The sequence below is a fragment of the Callospermophilus lateralis genome, chromosome 2, assembly GCF_048772815.1.
Source record: "Callospermophilus lateralis isolate mCalLat2 chromosome 2, mCalLat2.hap1, whole genome shotgun sequence".
NCBI lineage: Eukaryota > Metazoa > Chordata > Mammalia > Rodentia > Sciuridae > Callospermophilus > Callospermophilus lateralis.
Window position 1 is genome coordinate 136,177,489 of NC_135306.1, and position 25,118 is coordinate 136,202,606.

At 33.2% G+C, this 25,118-nt stretch overlaps 1 protein-coding gene across 2 annotated transcripts in view; it reads left to right on the top strand.

Annotated features, from left to right (window-relative positions):
• Nox4 (NADPH oxidase 4) overlaps nt 1-25,118 on the top strand; it is a 159,761-nt gene that overhangs the window by 9,311 nt on the left and 125,332 nt on the right. For both annotated transcript variants that reach the window (XM_076843892.2, XM_076843893.2), the window contains exons 3-4: nt 22,080-22,190; nt 23,768-23,852. In XM_076843892.2, the coding sequence (XP_076700007.2) occupies nt 22,080-22,190; nt 23,768-23,852 (196 nt within the window). The remainder of the gene's footprint in view (nt 1-22,079; nt 22,191-23,767; nt 23,853-25,118) is intronic.

Genomic DNA, 25,118 nt, shown 5'->3' on the forward strand with positions numbered 1-25,118 from the left:
CTCCTTATGAAGGTATTATGACATTCCAGATCAGTCGTTTGTAGCACTTAAGTCTTAATCTTACCCTTGAATTTTTTTGAACATTGTTTTACACACCTGTTTTACCCCTGCCATGTCCTCAAAGAAGGAAATCAAATAAATTAACACCCCATGAGGAACAACATCAATATTTCACTTGGATTGCTTAACTCTTGGCATCAAACGTATGACTTAGGGAAATGACTCTTAGAGTAGGAACATGGTAAATATTGAGGAGTTATTTTATTTTGCACATTGCTGAGGCCAACAATAGTAATTGGAATTATAATCATAGTAGTCATGTTTGCTCTTCCCTGGGGAGCACTCAGCATGGAGGGAGAGGAGTCTGTAGAACTGTGATATGCTACAGAGACCTTAGGAATTGTTCTAGTCCATTTACCTTATCTGACAGATGGATTTAGTGTAATTAAATGCCTTCTTTATATACTCAGTGCAAAGCTGAATGGAGATGATAGGTATCCTAATTTCTGGCCAGTGTTTCTTCATGTCCATTGTCCTAAACATTATGTTAGTCACATAAATTATTTTCAAATTGCCTAGGTAATTCTGGAGAGGAAAATCAGTTGGAATTTCTTATTGAATAGATCATGGGTTTTGGAGTTATATGGATATGTGTTTGAATCATGGTTTAGGACGGTTTTCCCTTTATAAAATTAACAAATTAATTATCTGAGCCTAAGTTTAACTGATCTACTTGATGAAATAGATTTTAAAGCTTACTCTTAGGTTATTACAGATTACCTAAGAAAATTCAAGTGAAATGCCTGGAATATAGGCACTCAGAATATGATAGCCATTGCTATAAATATTAAATAGTAGTATTTGGTACTAATGGTATTTTACTATGAGTAGTTCTAAATAGCAATATCATAAATTGTTTATGTTTATAAGTGAACATATTAAAAGAAATTCAGAGACACTTGAAGATGGAAGGGATTTACTGATCATATAGTAAATGGCTGGTGAAACAGGGAGATGTATTCTTTACTCCATTACCATGGTGCTCACAAGGGTGCTTAACAAATATGTTTGATGATGATGTTGTATACTTGCTGGTCAGCTGAAACTTTGGGTTCAGTTCTTTGGTTGACCTCTGGCTGCCTTTCTGATCCTTCTTGAGGGAATAAAGCTGTGTGTTATTGTTGGTCATTGGCACAAAGTTTTGGTGGCTTGGCCACAATTGTTGGTTGGAATTTCAGTTTGAGATAGAACACATTTCATTCAAAAAAGTATTAATATATTTTATTAATCTTCACTGAAGCTTAGAGTTTTCAAAAGTCAAACAAGGGAAGTAATGTTTACCTTATGATATTGTTGTGAGTCTTATAAGTAAATTAAAATAAATGATAGAGCATCATCATTAACATCTCATGAGTCTGACATGATATATTCTATGTCAAAATCTTCACTATTCAACAAGTTAGGTTCTATTCATAAGTAAGCTAAAGAACAGAATTTGCAAGTAATTTTCTAATTGATGAAAGTACTTAGCATGAAGCCTATTTTATAAAAGCAGTTTTAAAATGTCATCTTTCTTCTTTCCTTTATTTTACTCTGATCCTTAACAATCTTATATAATAATAATAATAATCTGTAAACTTCCTTTTCCCCAGTATGCTTTTTTATTTACATGTCTTCCAGTCAGCATCTTATCCTGAGTTAACTCCTTGTTATTCCATGTCATGACTTCAAAGTGAGTCAAAATGCCCCCAGGAGAAAGTTCTGGAATGGAAAGTAAGATGTACCAGTGGAGAAAACTCATGGGAGAGGGTGATGGGTACTTTTACACCTCACTGATTTTTCTCAATCAAATTACTTTACAAGTAACTTTGGGCAATTGAGTTTTGTCAATTCTCTTGGAGTTTAGCCATATGAACCCCCAAACCACATTTGCAATGTCTGTTAAACTATAAAAACAAAAGGCAAAAGGACTCCCCTCTGATAGCTCAGAATATCTACAAGAAAAATCAAACACATATCATCAGTGATATATATTAATGGGTTCCAACCGGAAAAAAAAATGACTCATAGTAAACCACAAAAATGTAGAGCTCAACGTGAATATTCTTCCCCTACTTTAGAAATCACATTTGCTGCTGAGAATTGTCTGTGTTCTATTTGTTAACCTCCTATGGTATTTTTCTATAGGGTGGGGATTGGCTTGGATTGTATAGAAACTATCACTAAACTTGCTGTTCAGTTAGTTTGATCCTGTGCTTTTTAAAATAATCTGAGAATTTGAGAAATGAGTCAAGTGAAAGTCTTCTAGAGTTTAGTTTGCAGGTTCAGAATAGATAAACAAGGTTTTCTTAATTTTAGTTTGCTTAAAGAAAAATATCTTATATGGGTCTTAAATCTTGAGTGTGTCATTCTTAAAGACGGGAATACATTTTAACTCATGAATTTTAGACATTAAATTTAATTTGCTAAAGTTCTTTATGACATACGTTCTGATTTTGCTAAAACCAAGAGTTTTTTATATCATCTTTTCCTGAGCATGGACTGACTCTTCAAATTTCAAATATAGTAATACCTATGAAAATCAGGAGTATCAGTGGAATGATGTGATTTTGATGTGATATTGTGAAAGAACATGAATTAATCTAAGCGGACATGTTTATTTTGCCTCTTAACACATGTATCTTCAAATAATTTATTAAAAATTTCAGTCCATTTTCTCAATTCTAAATTGAGGATTATGTTATTAAGTTTAACTACATGAACATTTAAATATTGAAACATTCAGACTTCCCAAATGGTAATTTAGTTTAACTCACAAGTAGTTATGAAAAGTTTATTCTAAGATCTTTATTATAGGGTTCTTTTTCTGGGAGAGGTGAGGGAAGGATTAAAATAAGGAAGACGTGAATATGAGGTCCTCAAAAAACATTCTATTCTATTCTAATAGCAAATTATAGTAGATAAGTCAATGACAATACAAAGATTCATTACTTTCAAGAAAAATTTAGAGCTAAGAAGGTTTTGATGTTGAATCCAGTTGTAAATGGATTTGCTAAAGTCTAAAAATTTCCAAAAATTAAAAAAAAAGAGACCATCTTCTAATTTAATGTAAAACAAGAAATCTGAAGTTTGATTTTAACCTGGGCAATTTAATAAGACTCATGAAGTTACATAAAGGTCTGGGGATGTAACTCAGTGGTGGAGCACTCATCTAGCATGCATAAGAAACTGAGTTCAGAACCCATATTGAAGAAAAGGAAGGAAGGAAGGAAAGAAAAAAAATAGAGAACATTAAAGCATAGGTGCAGAAAGTGAAACAGATTTTAAAAAAATGTAAATAAGTATCAGAGCAATAACTTTCCCTAAATTTCTAAACTGTGAAGGTTAGTAAATAAGTGGTATCAATATCAAAGATCATCTAAATATTAAGAAGTTAGTGAATAGAGTGTTTCGATTTGGGTATGCAGAATGTTAGGATTTTCCTTATTGATATTTTAATATATGCTGAATACTTTTCAGAAATTATTTGCTAAATGTCATAACAACACATATGACAACCAAACAACAAGTTATATGGTATGACACCTATCACAAGGGAAACAGGCTAGATGATCTCCTATGTTTAGCCCCCACTTGATTAATAATAGTGTTCAAAAGTAGGTAACATTTGTTCTCATACATCTCCATTCCCATTATCTAATAGTTATTCCTTACAATACTTGGAACCCTTTTTATTTCTTAAATGGCCATAACATCACTCATTCTAATTTCTGCTTTCCCTTTACCCTGTCCCATTCTGTTGAACCCTGTGCTTTAAATTAGTATCTTTTCATTTATCAAAAATCTAAAGGGAAAGTTTGGCAGCTTAATGCTTGTCATCTGAAAGATTCCACCCTAAGCCATTAAAAATTTTCAAGATAATTTAAAAAAGCTATTCATGCATTTTTGACTATGAAAATAAACTATGCCATTATGGAAAAAAAATGGAAAATACATAGAAACAGAAATGGAAATTTGCTTTATTTTATCAATATTTAAAGATAAAATTATTTCCCATGTTTACTGTTAAGAATTTCCATCTTATTTACTTAAGAAAATAATTTTATTATGGATTTTTCATATTTATTATGTAAAATTTTTTCATATTTATTATGTAAAATTTTTTCATATTTATTATGTAAAATGGAGATTTGCAAAAATAAACAAATCCAAAAGTCATTTATATCAACACTTAAACATAATCATTGCTGATATTTTGATGTATTTCCTAAATAAATGTTTTTTCTTTTTCTTTTTGGCACCAGGGATTGAACTCAGTGGCACCTGACCACTGAGCCACATCCCCAGCCCAATTTTGTATTATATTTACAGACAGGGTTTCATTGAGTTACATACTGCCTCACTGTTGCTGAGGCTGGCTTTGGACTGGCGATCCTTCTACCTCAGCCTCCTGAGCCACTGGAATTACAGGTGTGTGTTTTTTCTTTTTTTGATGTAGCAGTGTAATCATCTGGAATAAACAGTTTTGTATTCTCCTTTTAAAATATAGCTTTAATTGTTACATTAGATTTATCCATGTCATCAAAAACTCATTGCTAAACATGTTATTTTTAATATTTCACTGAATAAATTAAAAACATGCTTTTGGCTTTAAGTATTTCAGAGACAAAGACAATACAGTGAAAGATATTATTACTCAGAACAACCTCTGTTTTTGCAATGATAGCCTTTGGATATTTAATTAGATTTGCAAAGTATATTAATTCATTAAAGTTCATTATGACTTTTTATTGTTTATCCATTGAGTTCTTGATATTTCTTTGCTAAAATACACTAAATTTCAAAAATAAAACTACTTGCTTTTGTATATGAAATATTGATGACATAATAGAAAAAACTAGAAATTCCCTTCTGTGTCTGATAGGTAATAACTACATCTGTTTCATCTATGACTCTGTCTCTGTCTCTGTCTATGTCTACATATTTAAGTTGACCAATTAAACTCGTGAAGAGTTGGTCTGTATTTTCTAATGCTTTAACATATATGCATCAGAAGTTTAAATAAATAATCTGTACCAAACTATTTACTCATTTAGTCCTTCCTCACCAAGTACCTACTCTTAGGCCATTTTGTGGCACTGAGTTCTTCCTCTTAAATTTATTTTCCCCTGCAAAAAGACTGAGAATTTTCTGATTCAAAGTTGAAAATCTTGATTAAAAGACATGGTGAATCATACACACACACACAAAAAAACCAAAAACAAACAAACAAAAAAAAACATACAGACATGGTAAATTAACTAAATTGCAAGTATTTTGAGAACAGAGATGGAATTTAAAAGCAATTTTATAGATTCAACTAGGAAGACTTAATAAAAAACAGGATCAAGTTTACAAAGAGTAAATAGACAATATGTTTGAGAAGAATACAGTTAGCACATATAAAAGAAGAATCTGCATATTTGTTATAATCTGAATGTGAGGTTTCCCCTAAAATCTCACGTGTGAGACAATGCAAAAAGGTTGAGAGCAGAAATGATCAGGTTGTGAGAGTCTTAACCCAATTGGTGAACTAACCCCCTTATGGAATTAATTGAGTGCTAATTGGAGGCAGGTGGGGTGTGACTGGAGGAGGTGGGGGGCATTGGGCGTGGCTTTGAGGTATATATTTGTATCTGGCAAGCAGAGAACACTCTCTGCTTTGTGATTATCTTGTGAGCCACTTCTCTGTGCCACACTCTTCTGCCATGATGTTCTGCCTTACCTTGAGTCCTGAGGAATGGAGCTGGCCTTCTATGGACCTCTGAAACTGTGAGCTCTCAAATAAACTTTTCCTTCTCTAAAATTGTTCTGGTTAGATATTTTAGTCACAGCAGCTAAAAAGCTAAGACAACATTCAGTACAAGTTTTAATATGTGTCATTATGAATAGTCTGATAAAAATTCTGACCAGATTATGGGATATCATTACTAGGTCCATTGTTTACTCTCTGAAAATTTTCTGTATGCTTAGGCTACCAGTATGTGTATCTGTTTGGGCTTCCAGTTTTAGGAGAAATGTTAAGTTAACTTTAAATTAAAAATGGTTTAAAGAATGAAGCAAGGTTTTGGAATGACTATTTCTGATGAAGAATAGCTGAGAGGTGACTAAATACTCAGTAATTGTCATCAGATGTGCTGGACCCATGTGGGAGAAATGAGGCCTGTGTTAGATTTCAAGTCAACCATGCTCTGTAAAATAAATTTACTCCTCCCTGACTTTTCCACTGCACAGATAATTTCTGTCGAAGGAGGAAAGTATAAAAGTGATTAAAATCAAATGCTTTGTAACTCTTGAGGCTTTGTTTTGTGTGTGTGTGTGTGTGTGTGTGTGTGTGTGTAATCCTTTTGGTACCAGGGAGTGAACCCAGGGACGCTGAACCATGGGTTCCCACTGAGCCACATCCTTAGACCTTTTTTAGTTTTCATTTTGACATAGGATCTTGCTAAATTGTTTAGGGCCTCACCAAGTTGGCTTTGGACTTGAGTTCCTCTTCCCTCAGCCTCCTGAGATGCTGGGATTATAGGCCTGTGCCACTGTGCCTTGAGGTTTGTTGTGTCTTAAAAAGGGGGAAAAGCTAAGGTGTGGTCATAAATACCAACCTGTATAAAGGGTGTTCCTTTATGTCATATTCAATAATAATGTTTCCTTAAAATATTTTATGATTTTAATAGCTTCATCTCTCAGTCCAATATAGTTTTTGATGCTCATATAAAGGTTGTCTTCTTTTAAAATTATATTTTTTGACTGGTGAATAAAAATGCTAATTTTAAAAGACTTTTTTTAGTTGTAGATGGACACAATATCTTTATTTATTCACTTATTTTTATGTGGTGCTGAGGATTGAACCTAGTTCCTCACACATGTGAGCCAAGTGATCTACCACTGAGCTATAGCCCCAGCATTGCTATTGGTTTTTAAATATCAATCTTATATCCAGCAAACTTTTGTATTTAGTTACCCAGTTTGCAGATTCTCCTTAGATTGCCATTTTTAATAAAATACAGTTTTATTTTTCTTCAAACAACAACAAAATGAATCAGCATTTAAGTGCTGAAATAAAAAAAAATTCCATTTCACTAATATTTGTCAACCAAAGAGGTCAGACCATTTGCATTTGATAAATCTTTATTCTTTACCACAATTCTGTGAGGGAAAGCAAAGGTAATATTTATTATTGGAATCCAGGGACCCAGGTGTTAGCTGTGATAGAAATTGCATAGCTTTTCATCTAATGACATGTTTGCCAGACATTATTGCCTTTAGAAGCTCATGGACATGTTCATATGCAATTCTTAATTCTGGTGATGTTGAACTTTAACTTTGCCAGAGAAACACATAGTCTAGAAGTGAATATCTTGCCATCTGAGCATTTGGCATAGGAAAGACAACACAGACAAAACTGGGACAGAAATATTGTGTTATGATATGGTTTTCTTTTCTGTCTGTAATAACTATATATCTTTCTGACTTCCAATATACTTTTGTAAGTAAAAGCCATATTCCTGTTGAAAATGGAAGGAATGCCATTTTTAGAAAATATAGCAGAATGGAGGCATAAAACAGGAAATTTTGAGCTAAGTATTAGGAAATCTGGATATATATTCAGGATGGACTCTCTACTTTTGTTGTTCACTTAGTTTTATGGGGGAAAATTCCACTAGCTTTTTCTTTATAACTGTTAAATTTATCAGGATATAGAGAGGTTTTGTTTGTTTGTTTTAAAGAAGTAATTCATAGATGAGAAGACAGGTCAACTCAAGTCAAAAATTACATCATCGTTAAAAGTCTCTAGGGCAGCCATTGGACAGACATCAGTTAGAATCATTTGTAATGAATAACAGTTTATTATGGAAAGAACAGAAAGTCACCAACTTTAGGTTTTACTCCAAGAGCACTACAAGAGTAGTTAATTTTTTTTTTCACTAGGAAATGATTACTTTTGTCATTAATTATTTTCTGATTGCTTATGGCATGATTATCACTATTGCTTCTATATGAAGCTTTATCAAAATACATTATTGGCTTTTTAAGTAAGTTCTTTGCCAAAATGTCATTTTGTATTTTTATTTATTTATTTATTTATTTATTTATTTATTTATTGTTGTGATGCTGGGGATTGAACTATGGCATAACAAATGTTAAGCACATGCCATACCACTAAATTACATCCCAAGTACTCATGTTTTATTCTTAAATATAATTGCTCCCATGGAATAGTCAAATTCATAGCCCTATTATAATTTATTAATGATGAAAAGCAAACATTCAAATTAGAATGACAGGCTTTATAGATATATGAAAAAATTGCTCTGATTTTCTGCCATATATAATTTTGATTATGCCAAAGATATTAAAAATTCCTACCATTGCCTTGGAAAATTGTGTAATCTTCTTTTTGTGGTTGTCTATTGCTGTTCATATATTTGTCTCATGACTAATTTTCTTTGACTTTTTTTTACTCAGAGCATATTTTATCAAGAGTACTTTTGGATATAAATTTCCTTATTAGTGATCATGCACTTTAAAGTCCTCAAAAATAGGCAGTTTGGGCTTTGCCATTTGTCTGTACTGCCACTTGGTAATTTTTTAGGGGAGACAGGAGATAAACAGGTAAACAATTACAATATAAAGAGTTAAGTGCCCTATGAGAGATATGGTAAAAGGTGAAAACAAATTACTGAGACAGATGCTCACATCTGTTAGCATAGTGAAGAAGAGGGAAAATTTGAGGTGTAAGTGAGGGCAGGAAATGGGGTTCAGTTAATCTCAAACTGAACTGAGCCACATGACATAAAAGTATAGCCAAGTGGCCTGATAGAATGATCAAATCAATTTGATTTGTTTAAACCCATGGAATATGAGATGGGACAGAAAAAAAAATTGTTGGACTAGATGACATATGTAGTCTCATCAGTGAGCTAGGGTGCCTATGGGATTTTTCTTCAAACTGAGTACTGCTCATTTCCTGAGCAAATCTTGATTGCCAGAATGACAGCAGGAGTGGAGGAGAGTAGGGAAATGTTTGCTATCTTTGAGCAATAAGATGGAAAGAGTAGGTCTTGAGTGCTGATCTTAGATCTGAGCCAGATTTCTTGGGTAGTCATGTTAAATATTCTCTTTTTTTGAACTAAGGATATTGAAGGATCATCTCTTAGGCTTATTCATTCATCCATCATATAATTACTAAAAGTCTAGAACTTTCTTTGAATTCTTTAGAGGCAGATGAATCAAATGAAAGTTCAGCTTTCACACATATAATTTCAATGCCACCTTTCAGAGCTAAAGATGGAGGGACAGCATGGCAAGAGTGATCTGCAACAAACTATGTCATGACAGCATTTACATTCTGAAACTAGATCAGGTTTTTAGAGGGTTGGGAAATACAATGATGATAATAACATCTGTTGACTTCTAACTACATTTAGGCACTGCACTGAATTCTATATTTGCTCACTTGATGTTTATACAACCCTTTGGTATGAATTTGTTATTGTTGTTGTTATAATTTGCAGGTGAGGAAAATGAGACTGAGATAGGGAAAGAGAATTACCTAAGGCCACACAGCTAATGGAGGGGCTTAGTTCACACTTACACTTGTCTGCCATCAAAATTATTCTAAAACAGTGACTACCAAGCCTGACCCGTACCTCAGACCTAAGAAGTCAGAATTTCAGAAAGTGCAGCAAAGATAGGCTTGTTTTAAATTTTCTATCTGTAGTCAGATTTGGGAAGCCCTTGTGAAGATATGCATAAAATTACAGGGAAATATATATTCTGGGGGGAAAATATAAGCAACTGTAAGAGTAAGAAAGTATTATGGGGTTGGGGGTTGTAGCTCAGTGGCAGAGCACTTGCCTCACACTTGTGAGGCACTGGGTTCCATCCTCAGCACCATATAAAAATAAACAAACAAAATAAAGTTATTGTGTTCATCTATAAGTAAAAAAGAAAAAAAATAATAAAAGTATTGTGTTTTGCAAAGAAGAGGCGCTTGACTCACCTTTTTTTCTTGGATTGATGTGTGGGTAGGGCAATGACACTGTGGCAGGTGGACCTGGGTTCCTATCCTTGCTTCTTTATAAACTGCTAGTGTAAGTAAAGGCACACAGGAGTATGGTCTGATAGCTTGTTAGCCTGTGTGACAGAGTTCTGTGGCTCTAAAATGTGTAAAAATTAGGTGTTGTATAGGCTGTTCTTGATTTGATCAAAAAATACCTCTTTGGGAGAGAAGTCAGTAAAATTGACCTTAAAGAGCTCAAATTTGCTTATTTTTGGACAAACACAAATACCAAATCACAATACAAAAATATGTTATAAACCTGTTGGGTTATTTTTACTTTTCTGTTTTTTTTTTTTTTTTTTTTTCTGGAAATGGCTTATTGTTGATTCCCCAAGAGGAACCTAGAAAAATGACCAATTATTTAAGTCTATTATTAGTACCTTTCTGGTGTTTTCAAATCCCTCTATAGAATAGTTTCTATAGGTATTTGCATGTCACATGTCATATTATATTCCCTTAAATTGTTAAGCAAATTCCCAGGTGACAGCAAAATGTTTGCTTGAAAATTAATTTACCAGAAAGTTAGTTTGCCAGTCCTCACTACAGTCAACTATTTCATGGAGTTGTTACATTTTAATAGCTTTGTCAAGAACTTGTTTGAACATGTGGAAAACATGAATGTAAAATTTTTATTTAGCTGAGACGACGTTGAGAGGGGAAAAAGTTGGAATAGGAATCACATCCAATATAATTTAATGGACTGAAGCCAATAAATTATATACTTGTTGTCTCCCACCACAAGTTTTCTTTCTAGTATAGGAAAGAAGGATCATTTCTTGATAGCAAGTCATAAAAAGGAAATAAATACATTGTAAATTCAGGAAGAGCCATTATGTTACATAATTGCTATATAACATAACAATCTTAGCATTGCCAAATGGCATCCTAGAGAGATGATGCTCTTCAGTACCACTATGTATGATCAATCTGTGTCAAGACTGTGCTTAATAAGGTGCATTGGGAAGTGTCATCAAGATGATGAGAGCTTCTTAAAATTACAACAATAGCTGTAGTGGCAACTAATTATATTCACGAAGAAAACTAGACTGGGCTAGGAAACCATACCCCTTTTATGTTCATTTTTTTAAATGTCTGTTTTAGAAAAAATATTATTCAGAGGAGTTCTGTGGTAAAATTACAGAGACAGAAATTCTATCTCAGTGTCAGAAAATACAATGGAAGTTTTTGAGTGGGACAGCCAGCTGTCTCTGGAAGAATTCAATCAGAGGTTACCTATGGTTGGAGGCTATCAGAGAAGAGATTTAGATGCTGGGTAGGAGACAGAGGTGGGTGAGGCCCTTTTCCAAATTAAAAATAATATGTTTTTAATAAAGTATTTGATAAAATAAATGTACTAGTAAGTTAAATATTTGGTCAAAACTGAATATCTTCTGTATGTAAGATTCAAATATAATTAGCTTTAAAAGTTATTCTTGTATTTAACAAAATTTCATTTCTGTGATTATTAACTGCATAAAGTAACATAATTGCCCAAAATTGCTCCCTTCCAATCTGTTCTCCACACTTCATTGAGAGTAATCATTATTAAATAATAATCTCTTCAGTACCATTTTCTGTTTAAATATAGTGACTGTGCTCTGCTCTGAAAGTTTGTGCTCTCCAAATTCATATATTGAAGACCTAACCCCAAGGTAATAGTATTAGAAAGTGGGCCTTTGGGGTGAGCTGGTGATTAGGGAACTAACTAGGTTAGAACCTTCCATGGTTAGGACTAGCACCCTTGTTAAGGAGGCGTCAGAGAGCTAGCTAGCCATCATATGAAGAGTGAGAAAGTATTACCTATGAGGAGGTGGTCCTCACTAGACTTAATCTGCCTTGAATCTGTAATTTCAAGCCTTCAAAATTGTAGGAAATAAATGTTAGTTGTTATAAACCACCCAGTGTGTGGTTGTTACAGCATCTCAAGCACAGTAAGGTACTGTGCTTTGATTTTAGCCTAAAGACACATTCTTAACACAGCCTGCAAAACCCAGCAAGGGCTCCCACCTGCTTCTCCAGCTTCCTGTAGCCTCCCCCTCCACTATACCCCCACTATATTGGCCTGCTTTAAATTTTTTATGGACACGTTCCCATTTGCTACATTTCACTTATCATAGTGTTTTCTCCCGTGTGCATGGTCTTCTCATTCTTAGGTTACTTTAACTCTCCCTCTCCAGGACTCAGTTTATTTTTTTCACTTCATTAGGGAAGACTTACTGATTTCCCATTCGGACCTCATTTCCTGGTACAAGAAATTCATCACTGCATTTATCATTGCTACAATTCACATTTGCATATGTAGCCATTTGATTAATATCTATTTTCCCTACTAAAATATGGGAATACTAAGGGAAAGGGCATTTTCTATTTTTAGTTCACTCCTGGTATCCTGCAATCTGTGCACATCACAATAAATACATGTTGAATAAATAATGTAAGTGGAAGAGATAACTTTTACTGTAGAACTATAGAAAATAGGTTAGAGAAAGGATATGATAGAGTGGCCCTAGGACTCTAAGTTACTTTTTATACTACTTATATTTTAGACTGTTAAAGTATCAGTTAATTAGCTCAAGATTCATAGCTGTTAAGAAGGATCTTAAGAATAGCATTTAAGATAAGAAGATACATGTTTGAGATTTTAGGACAATAACCATATATTTGTACTCTCTAAATGTTATATTCTTTTATAATTTCTTTCAAATGGTGTGACTTGTTATAAATTTTATAGCACTGTTTTAATTTGAGCTTCTGCAACAAAATGTCATAGAGTTGTTGGCTTAATCAACAAACATTTGTTTCTTACAGTTCTTGAGGCTAGGAAATCCAAGATCAAGCTGCCAATAGGTCCACATTTGGAGAAGGCCCCCTTCCTAGTTTGCTGATGGCTACCTTCCTGCTGTACCTTAACAGCAAGATGATGATAGGAAGAGAGAGAGATGGAAAGAGAACAAGCTCTAGTTAGTTCCTCTTCTCAAAAGGGCACTAATCCTAACATGGGGGTACTATCCCTGTCACCTAAACTAAAGCTAATTATATCCCAGAGGCTCTATCCCCAAAGTCTTTTACACTGAGGATTGGGGGCTCAACAAGTAAATTTTGGGGATAAAACATGCACTCCATATAAAGGATGGACAAATGAGATATTCTCGACCATGTCTCATACAGGTGATGGAAATGGAGTTCCCCTCAGTGGAGTGGACCGGTTGAGAAATAACACCTAGGAAAAATAGAAAGGTAAAAAAACCACAGAACACAGAAAGTAGTTTCAAAAGTAGAGGCAGAACAGGCAAACCTATCAACAGATCGAACTGCTAAACTATGGCAAAATGGAGCCCGAGTCTGCTTTATATATATTGGGAAACATCAAAGGCCATTCATAGGATGTTCTCCAAGAGAGATTAAAAGTGGGCTGTCTAGCTCCCAAAGGGTCCAGAGCTACTATGAGGAATCTTCCTAGCAGAGTGGATATAAAGAACAGATGCATTGGTCAATCTCTTGCCATGGAGAGCCACAGATAGTTCACAATGCCTAACCTAAACCTAACCCTGGCTACCATACTGAGAGAAGACCCTCACATAATTCACAGATGGCTTCCTCCAGGACTTGAAATGTGAAAATAACACTGCCATCTAGTGTCAGCTAACTGATGAGATCTGAAAACAAGTAGCAGGTGAGGGTAAAAGAAATAGTTCAGCTAGGGTGGGGTGGATAACATGGGGCAGTGGTTTCGTTTTAGTGAAAATTTGAGGTAGTTGGTGCTTATGGAGCTTATGGATTCATAGTGACTAAGTGGAGAAAGTGTACTTAGATACTAGAATAGAGCCCATGTAGAAATCAGATAAAATATTTTCTTACAATTGTGTCATTGAACATGGCTCCATCTCCTTTCTTCTCTCTCTCCTTCAAATCTGAAAGAACATTTGTACTCGATGAGAATCTGGTAAAACATAACTTTTATTCCAAGTTTAAAATAATAAGAATATTCAGGAACAAACACATGAAGAAATTGATCTTTGGTAAAATTTCCATTTGAATTTCTTGGCTTCATAAGGAAAAGATAGAATGTCAAAATAAACTCCAAGGGGACACTTAAAGCCACTTTGAATTACATTACTCTTTGATTTAATGTAAATACAACAATTAAACACTTCTACACATTCAGCAAATAGTTAGAAAAATAAAAGTGTACAGATTTCCTTTGAAGCATTGACCCTCAAGTGAATTGTAATTTATTTGGACCTCTTAAGTTTTCAACTTTCTGATAGATTTTTTTGCTGATTTATTTTAAATAAACTTATTTTCATGATATATTAAAATTGCAGGTAAAATCATTATCTAAAAATTACTTAAGCCAAAATTTTCTTATCATTTGCATATATTATATTAAAAGAAATATCAATTATTTTATTTCTTTGGAGGCATGGATAAACAACAAAGAATCCCATCATTCTTAAATGATTATAACTTTGCTGATTGAGGTGAGAAAATTATATTTAACATCTTTATTAAATAGTCCAGAGAGGATTATTTTTATTCATTGACTTTCTAATAGAAACTGTATGGTATTCTAAGTTGTTCTAACTCATAATGTAGGAACAGCCTAAATTTATTGTTTTTTGGATCTTTCAATGAAAAATTATTGCTTTCTTGACAAACACTAATTATTACCCTGTCTCTTCTTCAGGAACAATATTTCATTCGTTGACAATAAACACTGTGTAAAAGACTTGATATTTTGCCAAGTATTCAGTTGGGACTCTAAGGAGCACAAATAAATGAAAGATAATAAAAGTATATGCCTTACTCATATTCTTAGTATCTGTAGAGTCATCTTGTGCCTGCTTCAGTATACATGTACACATAGTATCCCATCTTATTTCCTGTGATATACTATTTGTATAAAGAATGTAGATAGTACTAGACAACAGCAGTGACCATCTAGCAAGAGTATGATTTAAAGTGATTTTCCCCAAAGAGTTGTATCAATATCTAATGCTATGTTTCTTTGAAAATATGTGGTGCAATATGGGTATATTTAATGTATATGAGGTACAGCTGATCTGAAATGTAGAATTCAGTGATAGCCCAGAATACACTGTTCCTATTATTAATACCCAGTGTTCTTTGAGTTCTTGCATTGTAACAGACATTGAATTAAGTGATTTTACACACACACACACACACACATATCACTTTAAGTGATATTAAGTGATATATATATATATATATATATATATATATATATATATATTTCTTTTATTGGCTTATTTTAAATGACAGAATCTAATTACTATTAGTCCTCAGTTCCTAACATAGTCTATTAATTTAGGCATGAACCTCATTGATGTTTCTATGCATCACTTAAAAATATTGACTACTACTCTAGTATACTCTCCTATGATTTAAATTAATTTGTTTATAGAGTGTTTGGATTTTCTATGATGTTATATTTTTATTTTATTTGGATGAGGCTGTGTCAGTTTTGCATCTTTTCAGTTATAATCTTGGTTTTAGATTTTTTTTTCTTTTTGTTAGCACTGGGGATTAAACTCAGTGGTGCTTGGCCAACGAACTACATCCCAGTCCTTTCTAATTTTAAATTTTGAGACAGAATGCCACTAAGTTTCTGAAGCTGGCCTTGAATTGTGATACTCCTGCACTGACCTCCTGAATAGCTAAGATTACAGGTGTGCACCACAACCCAGTCTGATTTTTATTTAAATAGGCTTATCATCTTCGCTACATATGATATAATGAAAACACATGGTTGCACCTAGAATTAAAACATTATGAGTACTATACAACTATGCATTTGATCCTTCTTTATCATCTAAGTGTCTTGTCTTCCTCGTTTTCTACTAGAATTCACTATTATTCTGAAGTTTGGGTTCTTCATTTCTCTGCCATTTGAAAAAGTAGTGTTAATTTATGTACGTACATAAATTAAATACATGTGTATTTAATGTGTTAGCTTTTTTTTTTGCTTGATTTTAAGCTTTGTGTGTCTTGAGAAATTCTTATCTATGATAATGTGCTAAAGATTTACATATATGCTTATTAAAAGTTTCAATTTTGTTTTTGATATTTAAGTCCTTAATCAATTCAGGAACTAATGTTTTGGGGTGGTTTGAAATAGAAAAGTCATCTCTTTTTTTACATATGCAAAACCAATTTTCCCCTTAATTGAATAGACATTTCTTTTTCCAGTATAATAGATGGTGTCTGCCCTATGTCCATATTAGCTACCATAGTTCAATATATTTTTTTCTTTTTATGGGTCTTTGTTTTGTTCTACTAGTCATTTGTCTATCAACAAAAAAAAATCTTAAACTATTAAACTACTATGATTTTATAAGTCCCATTTTATAGACTGAATTTTTCCTCCTTCTTTTTTAGTGTTTTAATAATTTTGCTTTTCCATATACATTTTAAAATAAGCTTGTGAAGTTTCAGAAGAAAAATACCCTGATACAGTTTTGATTGGAGCTGTATTAAGTTTATAAATTGATTTTTGAGAGACTGGCTTCTTAACAATGTTAAATTGTCCTATCAAAACCATGGCATATCACAACAAATTCTTAGGCCTTCTTTTTTTTTTTTTTTTTTTAGTTTTGTTTATTTTTTTAAAGAGAGAGAGAGAAAGAGAGAATTTTTTTAATATTTATTTTTTAGTTTTCAGTGGACACAACATCTTTATTTTATTTTTATTTTTTTTGAGAGAGAATTTTTAATATTTATTTATTTATTTAGTTTTTGGTGGACACAACATCTTTATTTTTTTATTTGTATATGGTGCTGAGGATCGAACCCAGCACCCCACGCATGCCAGGCTAGCACGCTACCTCTTGAGCCACATCCCCAGCCCCTTGTTTATTTTTTACATACAGAATTTATACTTCTTTTGTTAAACTTATTTTTTTTTTTTTATTTTTACCTTTATTTGACTTATTTATTTATATGTCGTGCTGAGGATCAAACCCATGGCCTCGCATGTGCTAGGTGAGTGCTCTACTGCTGAACCACAACCCCAGCCCTGTTAAACTTATTTAAAGAAAAATTATAATTTTATTGTTCATATAAAATGAAATATTAAAAATAATTTTGTAAAGATATTTACTGGTATCATATAGCAATGATCTTAGTTTTTTAGTATTGACTGTATATCATGCCACTGCCAACTCCTATGATTTATCTTAATTTGTTTATAAGGGTTTTAAATTTTCTGTTTTAATCTTTGTTTTGTTTTCATTTTTTGGGGGTGAATAGTGTTATTTTTGTATCTTTTAAGTTAGAATCTTAGTTCAATAATTCTTTTTGAGTATGAGCTTATTGGCTTCAAAACTGCTAGTTTTTAAAAAAATGCTGAAATAATGGATTTTAAATCATTGTTTGTTCCTAATATTTAAGTTAATTACATTTTTAGAGAAAGTGATCTGTATGGTACCTATATTTTGAATTGTGTATTGACATCAGTTTTATATCCCATTCTTCAGAGAAGTTTATAATTTGTTTATAGCCAGTCATCTAACAAATGATATGGTTAGACATCTCAAAAGGAAAAAGAAAACTTGTTTGAATCTAAAATTTGTACTTCTAACAATTTACTATGAAATTAAAGAATATATTCTATACCGTCTTTTGAAATACGTCATTGGTTTTGCAGCCTGAAATATCTGATAAGTATTTGATGAAAGCTGACCTCCATTTTGGTGTCTTAGTTTTGTTTTGCTGTTCTTACAAATCATCATACATATGGTAGTTTAAAACAATACAAATTTATTATTTTGTAGTTCTGTAGGTCAGAAACTTAACAATTGATTTCTCTACTCCAAAGTTCACAGGCTGAAATGAATATGTCAACTGGATTCTTGGTGAGGTTCTGGGAAATACCTGCCTCTAAGATTATTTGGGGGTGTTACCAAAATACAGTCCCTTGCAGACAGAGGACTGAGGTCTTCTTTTTCTTGCTGGTTGCCAGTCAAGGCTTCTCATTATCTTTACACAGGGGCCCCTACATATCAACCAGTGAATCCTATTTATAGAATTTCTCTGACATCCCTTTTTGCTCACTCTCTGTTGCCTCCAGTGCAGAAGGTTCTCAGCTCTTAAATGCTCACATGATTAAATTGAATCCACCTGGGTAATTTAAAGTACTCTCCCTATGGTTAAGAACCATAAGCTTAATCACATCTATAAAGTCCCTTTTGATAAATAAAGCAACTATTCACAAGTTTTTCAATTTTTAATTTTTTAAAATTTTGAGACAGGGTCTTGCTAAGTTGCTTAGGGTTTCCCTAAGTAGCTGAGGCTGGCTTTGAGCTTGAAATCCTCAACCGTTGGGATTACAGGTGCGTGCCACCATGTCTGCCTTAGTACCCATTTTGATGGATAAATTTTTATAAAAATTCTGAGGGGAATAATAATAGAACTAATAATTTTTTGAGATGTCTAGTTTTTGTGAAAGAGATTTTCTCCTTTATACACATTTATGGCATTGCATTCATGTAAGTAGAGAAACTTCATCTTCCTGATAATAGTAGGGACTTTCTGTGACCACTTCCTAATGTTTTCCCATGATATTGTGAGCTATTTTAAAGTAATTGTTAGACATAGAGGATTCCTGAATAAAATCGTCTGAAGGTTATAAATATATGAACCAAGTGTAGTGTTGTAACCAAATGAGATGATTATCATAGCATGATACATGTGTTTAAAAATTCAGTGCACATCCATATTATTGGGTATAGCCATTGTGTTAGGGTTAAAGATTCAAAGCTGTAAACACCAGAATGTTGCATTTGAGGAACTTGCAACATGGTATGAATAAGGAGTAGAAAAGTATAAACCAATTTCTGCCTTCCTAGATCCTAGAGTTGAGAGGTACCTTGTGAGAGAGTATGTAAGAATCAAGGCCATACAGTGGAGCTAAAAGAAGTTTGAGTCTAATCAGATACATTTTTATGAATATACCAACGGAACAGGAAGTGGTGCTAGCTAGGGTTACAGGGGTATTTCAAACCCAAGGAATGAAGTGAAGCAATTGCACTTGATGGGAGTAAAATTCAAGACCTTGTCTTGACTAAGGAACTCCTCTGGCAACAAAGTCATAATGTATATGGCCCAAAGGGGCTATAGGAATAGGCTTTCCCTATTTTTAATAGTAGTTTTCCTTGCATAACCTTCTGGGCCTGTTTTTTTTTTTTTTTTTTTTTTTGTTGTTATTGTCTTTTTGGTCTTGATTTTAACCCAAGATGAAGATAATCCCCCAGTGTAAGGTACAGAGTTTATCTTCTACTAGTTGTATGACCTTGGGGAAGGTTTCAGCCTCTAAGATCCTTATGTAATTCAGTTGTGAAATGAGTATAATCGTTTGTATCTTGTAACATTTTGAAAAGATGTCCTGTGGTCCATTAAAGGCACCTGTGCAGCGCCTGTTTTTGTGTTAGAGGGTAGGAAATGAAAAGCCTCTTGTTAGTTCTTCCTCACTGCGTCAGCTTTCTGCACATGAGATCTTCTTGTTGTCACTTTTTAATTTAAGCATATTCAGAATAATTTTGTTTCTAAATATGAAAATTAATTTTAAATCCAGTTAGGTCAGTAAATTTGTAGATATAAAATTCTGTTTACTCATTATAATTTAATGATTGTTTTTGTCTTATAATTTATGAACAATACAATTTAGCTAACTAGTTTATGACTATGATTTTTAACCCAGGTTTCATATTAGAATTATCTGGGAAGCTTTCAGAAATGTTGGTATCTAGGCACTACCCCAAAGCATTAAATTCAGAATTTTTGGTTGTGGGTATAATTATTTTTATTTAATAAAAGCTCTTTATCTCTGAAATGGCAATAATACTGTGTACTCAGCCTATGTTACAGAACTGATCTGAGGATTACATTAAAAATCTATTCAAAATCAATTAATTACATGAGAACTGAAATAAAATGTAAAGTGATCTTAAGCATTTTAGAACTATTTTTCCTGTCCTTGAAGGGCTTACCCTTTACTTAGAGAAATAGGTCAAAACATAAAATGTTTAAAGTAACATGCCACATACTAAACGGAAGTAAAGAAGAATAAGAATGCTAGGAATCCCCTCCAAACCTCAGTGTGTAGGCAATCTTAATGAACATATTGCTGTGGCTTCTCTAATAATCTCAAATATTTGTACCTCTAATTTTTCTAATGATAAAAAAACAAGAATAATAATCATCTTGTTGATGGAAAAGCATATAAGGAGAGAAATTTTATCTAGACTGGTTGTCTACATTTTCTTTCTTCAAATGTAAATTCAAGTTGTTTAACAAAATATCTATTGCCTACTATGTGCCTTCTGGACATTGTCTTTTAAAAAGCCAACTTGAAGAGGAAGTCTAAAGTGGTTATTCATGCCATAGACACTCTAGCTAGAACCTCTGGGTCTCAATTTTAGCTCCACACCATCTTTTTTTTTGTTGTTGTTTTATGTTAGGTCTTAATGTTACTCTTATTACTATTATAACATTATAATCATAATGTCACATTCCCCTTTATATAAGAGTAATCCTAAAAAGCTATTAATTATTTCTCAGAGTTATAGGAGAAGGTTTGATATGTTAATAAATGAAATATGTTCAAACTGTAACTGTGCATGGCCAGTAATAGTAGATAACTGTGTATTTGCTAACACCACTGTATTATATTCTAAAATATTCATTTATTTTTGTAATTAGAAATTATTTTGTAATCATAAATTAACTGACCAAATGGAAATAGTGCACAAAAAACACTTATGTCCTGCTTCCAAGACATACCCAAATATATGAATTGCAGTTTTCTAAGGTACCATCTCATTTAAGATTGAACATCTCAAACAGCATGAATGAACCTAGAGGACCCTGTGCATAGTGAATGAAGCCAGACACAGAAAGAGAACTGCTGTATGATATTGCTTATTGTTAGGATCTAAAAACGTAGAGGGCTGAGGTTATGCTCAGTGGCAGAGCACTTGCCTAAAAAAGTAGAATTCTTGGAGATAGAGAGTAGAATGATTACCAGAGGCTTCGGGCAGGGTGGTGGCAGGTGAGGAAAGAGGAGATGTTGATTGAAGGGCGCAAAGTTTCAGACAGGAGGAATAGGTTCTGACGATGTATTGCACAATGGTGACTAATAATAATTTGTAGCAAGTTTCAAAATAGCAAAAAGTGGATTTTAAATGGTCTTACTACAAGGATATGATAAGTATTTATTTGAGGTGATACATATCTATTGGCCTGATTTTATCATTCCACAATGTATCTACATGTTAAAAGATCACATCGTACCCCATATATATATACAGTAAATAAAATGAATCTTAAAAAGAGAAAATTGAAAGAGTGTTAAACAGACATTATAATAAAATAAGGACAGAAAGCAGTGAGTGTATATAATAGAGGCAACTCTCCTGCTTTCAGGTCTGGAGTAAGTAGAGCTTACTTAGAAACCTGGGGATGAAGAGTTAGTGAGGTGAAGAGCTTGCAGGCAGGTAATGTAGTGTAAAGGAGTGGCTTATGCTGAGAGAATTTCAGAGGGAGTATACAAATGAAAGCTCTTTAAAGTCTTGAGGGTATATCAGTGAATAAAAGATCCAATGCCACATGAATGTAGAGTTGCAGAAAACAGTGCTGAGATTTTCTCTCTCTAGAGCTCTCAAAACCTAGACAGTGAGGACAAAACAAGAAATTGAACTGGAAGAATGTACTCATTTGATAACAACACTAGCTGACATGAGAGGAGAACTAAGTTTTACAGCCATTCCGAGCATAAAGAAACCAATTTTGCTAACAGGCTTTCTGGTGAAAGGAGGGCTGTTGAAGACTCTAGAAGGAGCAGGCATTTACTGTGATCCTCAAAGGGGAAATACGGAGATACCTGCAACTTGTGGGTCTAGGTCAGGGTTCTTTTGATTATGTACTTAACTATGTTTTGACCCTTGCTTTGTTTGTTCAGCTAGGATTGTGTCTAAGCAGAGCTTCAGCATCTGTTCTTAACTTCAACTGCAGCCTTATCCTTTTACCCATGTGCCGAACACTCCTGGCTTATCTTCGAGGATCCCAGAAGGTAAGAAAAAAAGAACATCCTCATTATGGATTTCAACATAAAATCAAGTGTTATGGTCACGTCTTAATTCTGCTTAATTTTCATGGTCTGACTTTTGTTTAGATTGATTTCTTCAGAAATGATGGTAAGGGCCGTGTTAACTCTCAAGATCATCCATGAGTTCTCCTACAACACTAGGTAGAGCAGAGGATCAGAGAAAAATTATAAATAGTATTTTCAGGCACTGTGCTGAGCACTTCATACACACCATTGTGAATCCTTACAATGAATCTGCAATCAGGATTAATCAGTTCCATTTTGTACGTGAGGAACCTGAGGCTTGGAAAGCAGAAGTGACTTGACCAAGATCATGACTAGTGAAGGAGGAGCTAAAATCCACCCCACTTCTGAGCTCTCTGTACCACACCTTGCCTCATCACAGTCCTGTATTTTCACTTAGCTACATCCAGGTGAACAAGTAGGAGTCCTGTGGCCTTTGAGCAACACATGATAGTGTTGGCACCTTATCTCTACTTAACACACACACACACACCCATTTGGAGCTTAAAAAGCATATCTTGATCAAATTAGTGTGATCAAATAATGTGAAAAGATTATGTTACAATATTTACTGTTGTAAAATGAAGGATATAAGTGAAATTCTTTGTCTTTGATTATTATTGTGTATATGTGCATATTCATATGTATGTGTGTGTGTGTGGGTATGTGTGAATTCACTCATCACTAAAACAGTAAGGTACTACTAGACAGATAGTAATTTCAAATGAATTTTTAACTTGAGGTAGCTTTGATCTGTGAAGTTCATATGTGCAACTTACTCTGGTAAAACTTCTCAATCTTGTAATTACATTTGGAAACTTTATTTTTAAGGCAGTAATTTTTGTGGAAATAATTCCTTCCCTAGATTGCCTTCCATTGTAAAATGCTAGGTTTTTTGATCCCTAAGGCTGGCTATTGGCTTGGCATGAAAAAAGGAAAGATAAGTGGCAGGAAATAAAACTGCCTACGGAAGTCTCCCAGTATTTAATAAGTCTTTAAAAATTGTTTCACAGTGTGAAATACAGATATTCAAAGATGCTTGACATTTATTTTTCTATGACATCAAGCAGGCATTTAAAACCCTAGATGAGATTGCCTCATTTAAAAATAATCTTATTTTTTGGCTAGCAAAGGAAATCATATATACTGTGAAATTCAAACATCACAGAAATATGTAAAATAGTCAGAGAACTTTCCTCCTGATCCTACTCTGCATGAGCAACTACTGATGACAGTTTAGAGACATTAACATCCAATGCCCTTAACTTTGAACAACATAGAATCAAAATGTAGTTTATATTTTATAATTTTATTCCCTAAAAGTATCTTTCATTCTTAAGAAATCAATAACATAATCTTTTCACATTATTTTTAATTGTTTGAATGTTTCATTAAGTGTATCATAATTCATCCCATTAATTTTTATTCATAGGCATCTGCTATATTTCCAAAATTTTTATATTATGAGTAGTGTTAAAGTGAAAAGGGTTGTACAACTTATTTGTTGCACCTTATTTACCATATTAAATTTTATTTAGGTACCAAGCAGGAGAACAAGAAGATTGTTGGATAAAAGCAGAACATTTCATATAACCTGTGGTATTACTATCTGTATTTTCTCAGGTGAGAAAGTCAGATGATATTAAACTTTTTTTTTAGAAATATACATTTTACTAGTGTTTAAATGTATCATTTTATTGTTCTATACATTATTTGCTGTCACCAACATAAGCTTTTCTTACATATATTAGTTTATACTCTTCCATGAGTTTAAAGAGAGTTGTCCAGGGGAACTACAGAAAATGGATGTCTTATGACTTTTTCATTATGATACCCAAAGTCCCCACCTCCCATCCCAGGCTGATGGGGATTGTTTCCCGAAAGTAGATAATTTCATTTATAAATATTGGAAGAAGCAGACCAAAAGTTTTCAGGCTCTAAAAGGAATGATATGATATGAGTTTAAATGCTTGAAAAATAAAATGTGAAATATTAATTTACAGAATATGATTCCCCCAAAACTATATTTGGTAAATATGTCCTTGATATTAGTATTTGGGTATAATAACTGATGTCAGAATTTATGGAATTTTATCTTGATCTATTTGAAGTTAAATATGTAAAATGAGAATCATTTCATTCTTAAAAGTCATTGTAAAATAAATTTTTATTGAGGATTCATGTGGTATATTTCAAATCTTTGGAACAGAAAGAAATAAACATAGTGATGTAGTGATGTGCCCTGAAGAGAGGTTCTGTAGGTTCTACCCCTAGCTGCCATTTGCCTTACTGTGTTAGATCACCTCTCTTATCCTCAATTTGTGGCTTTTTAAAGAAGTAAAATGGCTAGGCATGATGGCACATGCCTATCATCCCAGTGGCTTAGAAGGCTGGGACAGAAGAATTGCAAGTTGGAGGCTAGCCTCAGCAATTTTAAAAGGCCCTGAGCAACTTAATGAGACCCTGTCTCAAAATTAAAAAAAAAAGAAAAGAGAAAGAAAGCTGGGTATATGGCTCAGTGGTTAAGCAACCCTGGGTTCAATCACAGTACTAAAAGAAAAAAAAGTAAAATTGTTAATATAGCACCAACTGCACTACTGACTGTACAATTTTAAGTGTAAAATGAGACCATGCATGTGGAGTTCTTAGAGCATGATGGGTTATTTCAATTTACAATTTCAGAGATTATCCCAGTGTCATATAATACTTGGCATTTTTATCTGACTATTATTTTATGTGACATAGCTGTGTTGATACTAAAGTCATTTAACTGGACATTAATGTATGGCCACTTTTACTCAGGAATGTTTTGCAATGGCTATTACCAAGAAGTTATTAAAACTTCAAGCTTTTAAAAAATTACCAAGCATTTTTGAAACAGGCATATTC